At 56.8% G+C, this 10,865-nt stretch overlaps 1 protein-coding gene across 1 annotated transcript; it reads right to left on the bottom strand.

Moving 5' to 3' along the window:
• Window positions 1-7,849: 7,849 nt before the first annotated feature.
• On the bottom strand, window positions 7,850-10,865 carry BGLAP (bone gamma-carboxyglutamate protein). Its single transcript, XM_024203436.2, has 4 exons — window positions 10,292-10,865; window positions 9,711-9,755; window positions 9,282-9,348; window positions 7,850-8,290 (listed from the first exon to the last, which is right to left on the bottom strand). The coding sequence occupies exons 1-4, from the start codon at window positions 10,497-10,499 to the stop codon at window positions 8,161-8,163; spliced, it is 450 nt and encodes a 149-aa protein (XP_024059204.1). The 5' UTR covers window positions 10,500-10,865; the 3' UTR covers window positions 7,850-8,160.

Raw genomic sequence — 10,865 nt, 5'->3', positions numbered from 1 at the left:
CACCTCTCGTACCTCAGGACGGCTCCGTGTGGGAGGGGCCGTCCCGTGCCTTTGTCACAAGGTTCCCTGACGAACGCTCCCTGAAGTGGGGGTGCTCGAACCTAGGGCTGAGCCTCCAGCCCTAGATCCAGCTCTCACCAGTAGCCCATACTCCCCTAGAGCTGGGAGAAGAACCCAGGCGTCCTGACTCCTGATCCCCTGCTCTGACCCCCTGTAACTGCAGCCGTCCTCCCGTGAGGCCGCGGACGTGGGCCGCCGGTGTGTCACCGGTGATAGGAGGCCTCCGGAGACGCTTGTGGCTGTTTGGCTTTGGGAACTGGGCATGATCCAGGGTTTTCCCCTGAACCGAACCCCCGGGCTGATGCTGTCCCCTTCTCGCCCCTGGATGGCTTGAAATCCAAACTGGAATGGGGCAGCTTGACTCCATTACTGGCCAGAGACAAGATGAGAGGCACATTAGCAGGACTCTTGGGTTCTATTGCCAGGTCTGGAAGGGAGCCTGGTCCTAGTGCATGGAGCAGAGGCTTGGCAGCCAGGACTCCGGGGTCAGTTCCCAACCCTTGCACCGACTCAGCGTGTGACCCTGGACAAGTCACTCCCTGCTCTGCGCCTCAGTTTCCCCATCTGTAAATAGGCTAATACCACTTGTCCGTCCTGCCCAAAGCCCTTGGAGATGCTCGAATGAGAGGCAAAGCAGGGGCCCCACCTAACCGGCTAGAAACCCCCATGCCCAGGACACTGATGTTTGCGTAAGCTCACACCAGTCGCTGGGGCGGGACAGGCACAGCTACAACCCCAACGTCCAGATAATCATCCTCTTTCCCGGGGCAACTGGGGATGTGAATTTCATAGACTGGCCCTGGGCCTGTGTTTTGGGCTCCCCTGAGTTTATCTAACTAAGCCTCTGGCACTAACCGCCCACCACCACCTCCCAGTAGCTCCGCCTGCTAACCACAGAGCCGCATCAGCTCTCTGCCGGTCCCGCCGGCCTGCTCATGTCTCACCTGCGCTGTCCTGCATCCCCAAGGGGAAGAGCTTGATGCCAACGTGCCAGCTGATGCCCTGGGGCGCCAGCCCCCAGAGCCACACACATGGGCCTCTGACGCTTGAGCTAAACCGCCCAGCTCCGTAGCTGGGGGCCGGGCGTGGAGAGGGCCCCGTGGGCAAGGGGCTTGGCGGGTCTATGGACCGAGGTGAATCCGGTCCGCTCGCATGTTCCTTTTTTTACCAACCGATGGCAGGAGAAGCCTGGTGGGTGCCTCCCACCCCGGGTGACCTCGGGCTCTTCTGCGCTGTCAGGGATGTGTCCCTGGGGGTGGTCCGGGGGTGGTGGGAGGGTTCTTCACAGGACGTGATCTTGAATGCAAGATTCATCTTTAATTCCTGGAGAGTCCAGGGCAATCCTGGAGGGTTGGCAGCCCTAGTCAGGAGGGGCTGACATGAAAACCAGGCTGGGGCAGGGGGAATGTGGCGAAGATTTGTCTTTTGCAACAGGGCTAGTTTTGGTGGGGGAGCAGGCTGGATTCAAATCTAGATTATGTTAAACCTGCATCTGGCTGAGAGAATGGGTGTTGTGGTTTCCAGTGTATTTGTGTGTGTGGTTTACGGTGTATTTGTGTGTGTGTGTGTGGTTTACTGTGTATTTTTGTGGGGTGTGCATGTGGTTTATGGTGTGTTTGTGTTTGTGTGGTTTACGGTGTATTTTTGTGGGGTGGTGTGTGTGTGGGTTACGGTATATTTTTGTGTGTGTGCGTGTGCGTGGTTTCAGGTGTATTTTTGTGTGTGTCTGGTTGTGTGGTTTACGGTGTATTTTTGTGGGGTGATGTATGTGTGTCTGCGTGTCTGTGCGCGCGCATGTGTGGGTTATGGTGTATTTTTGTGGGATGGTTACGGTGTATTTGTGTGGTGTTTACGGTGTATTTTTGTGGTGTGTGGGGGGGGTTTACGGTGTATTTTGGTTGGGTGGTTACAGTGAATTTGTGTGTGTGTTGTTTACGGTGTATTTTTGTGGGGTGGTGTGTGTGTGTGTGTGTGTGTGTGTGTGTGTGTGTGACGTGGTTTACGGTGTATTTTAAAATTTCCTTCCAGCTCTGAGTATAAACTCTCTCTCTCGATCTCGCTCAGTGACCCGTCCAAGGAGAAGTCCATTGTCCCCTCACAGGTGATGCTGGTAGAGGGTTTGCGCTGCGGCACGTTTCTCATTTCCGCTCTCCTGTCGCATTGACTCTTCGCTGAGCTTTACGCCCTGGCCAAAATCTGCCTCCAGATCCCTCCCTGAGGGTGTCTACGCGGCAAGCTGGGCGCTGTGATTGCGCAGCCCGGGTGGACAGAGGTTAGCTGGAACCGAGCTAGCGCGACTCTGTCTACCCTGTGCTGCGACTCACCTCCACCTGCAACGCAGCCATCCCCGCCTGCCCCTGGAGGGGCGAACAGCACTCAGAATCCGCCCCGGGGAAATCCGTGCGCTCTGAGACATCAGCTTTGTGGCGAGAGCGCTGCATGAAGCCAACCCTGCCAAGCCCGGCCCAGCAGTGGGGGAACTTGTCCTGGAGAGTCCTCAACCGCCATCAGCCCGGAGGGACGTAGCTGAGATACTCTGGAGGGGTTACGGTGTGTTTTTATAGGGCCTTCGCGACAAGGCCAAATCATCCGGAGAGGTAAAGGGGGGAGATGTTGAGGTTTGAGTTGGTAAAAAGTGAATGACCCAGCCTGGGCTCGGGGTGACAGTTATTCCTGAGGGGTGCAGAGCTGACAGGGTGCTAGGAATCGGCCCTAGGCTGGCAGAAGGGTGGCGTAGCCAGGCCAGCAAGAGGAGTAGTTTGAAGTGGTTCCCAGTAGGTGCTGAGGAGGGGCTAGTCGAGGCAGCGAATACAGTAGCCAAATTTGAGGCCTGATTATTTTCCACACCTCTCCCGGCCCTCGCACGAGTGTGAGACGCTCCCGGATCAGAACGGTGGCAGTTTTTCACTAGTGCAAGGGACGGCAGGAGGAGGGGGAGGGGCGCAACATAGAATCAAATCTTAAGATGCTTTAACACCCTTGCATGGTGCTTATGTCCTTCTGTTTGCAGGCGCTAATATCAAAGGCTAATTAAAAAGGCAGGTGGGAAGACCTCGTTAAGCAAAGAGAACAAACCCCCGAGGGCTTGGCTTCTTTGGGGACTCTCCCGGACTCTGTTCCCCCCTTTGAGGAGGCACCTGTCGGTGTTTCCCGCACCCCCATTCTCTGCACTAGACTAGGGTCTTGTGCCGAAATCACTGGCGATTTCAGCTGCTTCGAATAGGTCTTGAATTTGGTTCGTTGCCTCCCTCCGTGCTGCCTCTAAAGGGCCCAGCAACTGATCTTGGCTCTTCAGCTAGCAGGGTGTGTGTGGGTGCGTGTGTGCGTGCGTGCGTGTGTGTGTGTGTGTGTGTGTGTCCCAGCTGCTGGACCGGATCAGCCCAAATGGCTTAGCCCTGACGCCCGGTACAGAAGACGGAGGCAGACACCCTGGGTCTCAGGCACCCACCTAGTGGCAGAGTGTCTGTACTGTCTTGTTCCTTCCCCTCCTTGGCTTGGTTGTGGTTGCCTTTTTTCACACTAATAATTTTCGCAAGGCTCCCCTGCAATTACTGACCCATTGCCACACCGTTTTCACTAGATCTGACCTCTGTCTGGTCTTGTAGCCCAGGCCTCATACCCGTATCAGGTTCGCCCCTCGCTGCAGCATCTCGGCCTGCAGGGCCGGCTCCAGGCACCAGGCAACCAAGCTGGTGCTTGGGGCGGCACCTGGAGGGGGGCGGCGCGGCGCTCCGGCCGCCGGGGGGAGAGCCGAGCCCCCGCTGGGGCTCACCGCCCTGCCCCTGGCGCTCTGGCCGGGGCTCGCCGCCCTGCCCCCGGCGCTCTGGCCGCCGGGGGGGAAAGCGGAGCGGGGCTCGCCTCCCTCCCCCCGGGGCTCCGGCCGCCCCCCCCCCACCATGGGAGGAGGGGGGGGGACGGCCGGAGGCTTTTTTGCCTGGGGCGGCAAAAAAGCCAGAGCCGGCCCTGTCAGCCTGTATTCTCCTAGGAGCGATGGGTGATTGTCTGTTTCAGTGACAGGCAGTGAGTGTCGTCCCCCCACCCCTGCGATCCAGGCTATGTTTTGAGAAGCCTGGTGCCTTCTGTCCTAGATCGGCCTCCGTTTACCCAGAGGCTGGGCGAAGTCCTCAGCTGGCGTTAACTAGCATTGCTCCATTGACATCTGCTGACGAACACCAGCTGAGAATGGGGCACCTGTTGTAGTTTGGCGCCCCGGCGTTATCTACTGCTGTAACAATTCACCTTTGCCTCTTAAAGAACCCAGGCCCCGCTCTGGTTATCCTGAGTTCCTCGGGAGAACCTGGAACGCAGCACGAAGCCGGTGTAGTGGGGTAGATTTACAGCATTGTGTGCTGCAAGGGGCTGCCTGCGATTCTGCTATGCTCCTGGTATTCAGCCATGTGTAGAATGGATCCCAAGACGCGCACTTGCTTGTCAGATTAGCTTTTCCCCCCGTCTTTCTCTGTAGCTAGAATCCTGCCAACTGCAGCACACAAGGATCTGCACCGTGAGCTCTGCCGCTCCTCGGTTATTTCTCACAGAGGAGGCCTCGATTTAGCTGCCCTGCAGGTCGGCACCAGAGCAGCCTTCATGGTGTCGAATCAATCTGACCAGCTGGCTGTCATCCCCCCCCCCCCGCCTGAATTCAGGGACGTGGTTATCTGGGGGTTAGATCTGGAATACTGTGGGCGTGCGTCGGTCGGTCTGTCTGTCTGTCCGGCAGGAGGTTGTCGTTCCAGTGAGAATGAGATCTAGTGGTCGGAGCAGGAGATTTGGGCTGGGGTCAGGAGTCTCCTGTTCTAGTCCCTTGACGGTGCTGTTGCTGACTCGCTGCGGGCATGAGGCTGCATTGCTCTGTGCCTGTACCGAAGGAATGGCCCAAGCGCGGGGCCGTGCATGGATATGTGAAGCTCCTAGTCCCAGGTGTAGTTATGCCTCTGTGTAGAGGTCCCGATCCTGTGAATCTCTGAAGCCCCCGTAGCTAAGGATTATTCACCCCTAGCCGGGATCGGGGCTGGAGGGATGTTTTTCTGTGGAGTAGAGTGAACGGCTCCTCTCTGAGGTCGCTCTGCGTTCGACGGGATCTCGCCAGAGGTTCTGCTTTAAACTCCAGACTGGAGAATCTCTTGGCAGTGTGGCCTAGGCGATAACGCTGTGGATGGGGAATCAGGAGAGCTGGGCTCTTTATGTGGCTCGGCGCGTGACCCAAGAGAAGGCAGTCCCGCTTGTGCCTCAGTTTCCCCATTGATAAAATGGTGATAATAGCTGTCAGCCTATTTTATAAAGGGCTTTGAGACCAATGGATGGAAAGCACTTTATAAGGGCTGGGTATTAGACACCCCGGAGCTGTCGTCTTCTCCGTCCTCCTGCATTTTGCAGGGTTGAGTCTGTGTTTCCTAAAGCAACTTCCTTGCTGTTTTCTAACGTGCTGAAAGTGAGAACTCACTAGATCCCAGTGCATTCTGTATTTTTCTCCCTATTTATTGTAGGTAGCGATGGTGGGGGGTGTTAGTCCTGGCCTATTGATTTGGGGAAGGACCCCCGAATCGAAACCCGTCTTTGGAAGGGAAAGATTTGAGCCAGCATCTAGGAAATACGCACTCCCATTGATTTAACTTATATTTATACTCCGTGTGCTTTCTGGGCGTAACGTATGCAACTAACCCTGAATGAAAGGCCTGGAGCAGAGGACAGAAGCTGGCCGACGTGATCAGACCCAGATATGTAAATATCCAGACCAGCTTTGACAGTGACCACTGGGTGTAGTGTCTGGGAATAGGGTGGCGTCCCTTTAAATAGGTTGCAAGCCCTCACACGGGCCTTCCTGGGACGCCGGTTTGTTTCTTTGTTCTCTACATAAGGTTATGTTTAAACCCCCAGGAACACACAACCAGGATCACTGTCTCTATGCAAACATGCCAGGCCTACCTACGCTGCTGCTGTTGGCTTCTGAATTAGAAAGCCCACACGCTATTTAAAGGGATCCAACCCAATTCCTCTGCGCTGTGGAACAGTCTCCCGAGGAAATCGGGGGGGGGGTGTAGTGTGGGGGGGCCCCCCCCCCCCCCCCCCCGGTTCTAGGCCTGAATGGATTGATTTGCGGCTTCTCCATTTCTATCTTTCAACGAGGTTTGAGTGCACTTACTGGGCGATATGGTTGCGTGAATTTCCACCCCACTCGAGGGGACACGTTGGAAGTTGGCCGCTGCCCTCCTTTGTCAATTAGTGGGTTGAGAGCTGCTGCTGAGATGGATTATTAATATTACCGCCGTTGGGCAGGCAGCAAACCTGCCTGTCTCTGTGTCCGTCCGTCCGGGACAGCCCCTTGGGTCGACTGCGCTGTGTCCGCTCCGGTGGGGGGGGGTTGGTTTTTAACAACGTGCGTGTGTATGGCATAAACAGCTTTAAATCAAACCTGGAATAAACTTTGGAACAAAAACTGGTTTGTTCTGTGTTATTTTCCCTCTCTGAGGGGTCAGCGCTCGGGAGAGGAGCCTGGCTGCTTGCCTCAAAGAGGAAGGGCCAGCCAATTCCCTCGAATACCACAAACCTTTGCTTAGAAGCTGTGATTTCTGTCTCCTTTCCCCAGCCAGCAGTGCCTTGAAAGCAGCGGTGACTTCTATTACATTCCTTTCATTCCTCTCACCTAAGCTGGAGCATTCAAGAAGAGGGACTGGAAGCTGGGCCTCCTGGGTTTGATTCCTGGCTCTGCCAGGGAGCGCGGTTCACTGATCGGAGCAGGAAGGGCTGGGAATCAGGACGCCCCGAGTTCTGGGACCACCTCTGCTGCAGGTTGCTTTCCCAGGTTTTGAAAGGGGACAAGCCTTGCCCTACCGGACTCTCCGGGGAAGCCAGGAGGTTGAATCCATCAGGGTCTAGGGTGATCAGATGTCCTGATTTTATAGGGACAGGTCCCGATTTTGGGGTCTTTTTCTTATATAGGCTCCTATTACCCCCCCACCCCTCGTCCCGATTTTTCACACGTGCTGTCTGGTCACCCTATCAGGGTCAGTGACACACACTGAGCTCCACCCTCGGAAGAAGCTGGGAGGCTGGAACCTAGAACCCTGCAGGGAGCTGGGGGGCGGCGGGCTAGACTCACCGCTGTGCCCAAACCAAAGAAGCAAAGGTGTGGGGGGGAGAGTAAGGAGCAGGAGGGGACACGAGCCAGCAACTCTGTGAAGTTAAGCTTCAACTTCTTATCTATGGAATAGCCGGCCACGGCCACTGCCTTGCTAGGGCTGTTTTCCCATTAGCCCGGCTGCTCTAGCTGAGGTCTCTGAGCCCAGAGTAGGGTGACCAGATGTCCCGATTTTATAGGGACAGTCCTGATTTTTGGGTCTTTTTCTTATATAGGCTCCTCTTACCCCCCACCCTGGTCCCGATTTTTCACACTTGCTGTCTGGTCACCCTAGCCCAGAGGCAGGTCCCCGTTTCTGCTTTGGAGATCGCGCTTAGCTTCTAACGGGTTCAGGGCCGGGATGGTCTTTTTGTTGGGTGTTCAGCCAGGGCCTTGTACCGATCAGGGTCCCAGGCACTACCGCGTAGGTTAAAAAGGAAAGCTAGCTAAGGTACAGATTGGCTCCCTTCCCAGAGCATGAGTACCTCACTCGAGCAGTTTTAGCACTGTGAGGTAGAGCAGTATTGTGGTCCTCATTTTAAAGATGGGGAAACTGAGGCACGAAGGGGTCGCACAGAGCTGGCAATTGAACGCCTGGCTCCCAAGTCCCACCCTAGCACCCCAATGTGCCGTCCCTCTTCTCTTCGTTCAGCCCAATAAATGAGACAGCGGCACCGTTCCTCACGTTTATTTTCTCAGACCTCATTAAAGAAACATTCCATAGCATAAAAACAGCACAACACGCTGGAAACAGCCAGGACGGCATTATAGATACAAGCGCAAGCGCTCCGGGCTCAGTACAAGGAGCAGGGCTGGCCTGGCAGCTTAGGGAACATAAAGCTTGTACGTTTAACACACGGTTACAAAAATCAGCCTGGGGCAGACGATCCTTCTGCTCCCTGCTGTGCTTCTTGGGCATCAATTCCTCTTTCTCTCTCCCTGGGGCTGTGATGGACTTGGGTGGATCTCTGGGCCAGGAAGCTCTAAATCGGCCCATAGTATCTTCTGTAAGCCTCCTGGAAGCCAATGTGGTCAGCCAACTCGTCGCAGTCGGGGTTGAGCTCACAGATCTCCCGCTTGCCCTCGAGAGGGTCGTGGATGAGATCGTAGAACCTGCGTGTGAACAAGGTGGGTTGATGAGTGATAGAACGTTCTCCAAGTGCTTTAGGGGGCCGGCGTATAATCCGCCTACATGCAAGGATCAGTGCGCCTGCCTTGGGACTGCACCCACCTCTGGGGTGGAACGTGGCCGCTTTTAATCCTGGGCGCCGTTGCTGGGGGCTGTTAAACAGCCCAAAGAGCCCTCGGGAATGGTGCACGGGATTGAGTTCTCCGGGGCTGACATGCAGCCACCTCTGGGGTGGAAGCAGCAGCAACGCTAGGCCACACTTTAGGGCAGGGAGTGAGGAATTCACTGATCCCGTTCTCATGGGCGATGCCTGGGTGTTACCAGGATGCGGGCAGGGCTCCTGGGCCCTGCCAGAAAAACAGCCTGGAATTTTTTATGTCCAAAAAGCGGCCAGGGCTGTCGTCTGATTTATTGTATTAACTATACACCAGGAGCCCGTGGTGACAGTAGATCTGTGCCCCAGAGCGCTGGGTGGGCTGCTGTCGCCTCCAGAGGGGCTTTGGCTGATAACAGTCAAGCCCCAGGTACAGGAAGGCTGGCCCAGTGGTTAGCGCGCGAGCCTGGCCCTTAGGAGAGAGGGGTTCAGGTCTCTGCTCTGCTACAGACTCCCCGCGTGACCATGGGCAAGTCACTTAGGCCCAGCTCCTGAGTAGGGAGTGAGATGCCTTGAGCCCTTTGAGGCTGGGGATGGATCCAGGGGTGTTGGGAGTCTCACAGGCCACCCCTCCCAGCCAGCCCCGCAGATTCGAGCGACGTATTTCAGCCGTAGGGGCCGACACCGAAAACAGGAGGGGCCGGGTGCACCAGGGAGGATGAATCAGTGAACGACTGTAGGGTTCCTATGGTAACAGGGGCCTGGTGAGAACTGCAGCTAGGCTGAGCCTGTCAACACCCCCCTGCCCTCCTGCTGCCTTGGGAAGGGGACCCCAGCGCCAGCAGCGGGCTGGGGGTTGAGCACACGCCCGTGGGCTTTACCTGCTGTAGACGTAGTTCCGTTTGTGTCTCCTCACCACCTCGGCGCTGTCCTGTTTGGAGACGAATGCTGCAAGGGCAGGAAATAAAGGAGGCGTGAGGAGAATTGCTCCGGAAGGCCCAGCGGTGCCGTAACGGGACTGCCCTGTAGCTGCCCTGCACGGCTTAGGTGGAACGGGGCAAATCTTCCATCCTGGCTATCCTAGGGCCAGAAATAGCACTCTCTCCCCCCCCACTCTAACCACTGGACCCCGCTCCCCTCCCTGAGCTGGGAAAGGAACCCAGGAGTCCTGACTCCCAGCCCCCTGCTCTAAACCATGTGCACACTGACTAGAGCAGGGATCTTGCGTTTAGAACAGGGGCCAGGGCGTCCGTGAAGGCTCCCCGAACGCCAGGCAGCAAAGCTGGATCGCACCCAGGGCCGGGCCTCACCTTCAGAGCTGGGCGAGTCATTAGCGCTGTTGGAATGATCCGAGCCTGCAAGGCACCAAGAGAGACGGGGTCAGAAACGAGACGCCCCCTTCACCCGTGAGCTGCCCGTCTCCTGCTGGGGCTGTGTAGAGCTGGGCGGCTACCGCGGGGTGGTCTAAAGGTAACAGAGCTCAGTGGCGAGGAAATGCCAAACAGCTGCCGGGTCTGGAGTGGGCCTCTTGCTAGTGACCCCATGCATGACGCTTTGCGAATCTATTGCACCTGGAAGCAAATCTCGCCAAGTCCCTGACAGACATGAATGCCCCCCAGCCTGCTAGAGCAGCCTAGTTATTCCCCTGGCACAAATGGGGAAACTGAGGCAGAGGGCAGCAAAGTGATTTGCTCTGTCGTTACACAGCGAATGAGATGCTAGCATGCCCCCAGCCCCAATATCCTACGTGTGCTCCTGTGCCAGGGAATGGGAGGGCTGAGATTTTAAGCAGCTCCAATAACATCAGTCACAGGGGGAAGCAGCAGCGTAGCAGCCTGTGGGTAGAAAGCGCCTGGTTAATGCATCTAGCAGCCTCCGGTCCCCGTCTTACCTCCACGGCACAGGCACAGGGTCGCCAGTGCCAGCAAAGTCACCAGGGTGAGGGTCTTCATGGCGGCAGCTGGTTTCTCTGGTCGCTCTTGTCTAGCTCTTGTAGGATGCTCCGCTGATGCCTGTTGTAGCCCGTGGCTCACAGGCCGCCATTTATACCCTGCTGCTAGCCCTGGTCTGTCTGGGTAAAGGGCCACATCCCCCCTCATCCCGCCCCTCCGGCTTCGACCACAGGCGGGGAGGGGCCTGGCCCTGCTGCCAGATCTATTTGGAGCCCATCCGTCTGGGCGCGAGGCTGCCAAACCCAGATGGCAATTGTGGTTTCAGGCACCCCTGGGGTGGAAAACAACCCTGCGTTCTCAGGGCCAACGGGGGCCCGTGTGGGCTGCAGGGGAAGAACCAGGGAGGGGCTCGGGAGCATTGTCAAAGGCAGAGATGGGCTGGAGCTGTGATGCTCGGAGCTAGCTCCCAACCGGCCTAAAGCTCAAGGGTGTTTGGAGCTGGGGGGGGGGCATTAGGATCCTGTCATAATGATGAGATTCTTCGCCCTCCCTCTGGTCACCCCAGCATAGGGG

Source organism: Terrapene carolina, unplaced genomic scaffold (genome assembly GCF_002925995.2).
Source record: "Terrapene carolina triunguis isolate 2854851 unplaced genomic scaffold, T_m_triunguis-2.0 Scaffold227, whole genome shotgun sequence".
NCBI classification, from domain to species: domain Eukaryota; kingdom Metazoa; phylum Chordata; order Testudines; family Emydidae; genus Terrapene; species Terrapene triunguis.
This window is presented reverse-complemented; position numbering and strand designations above follow the sequence as displayed.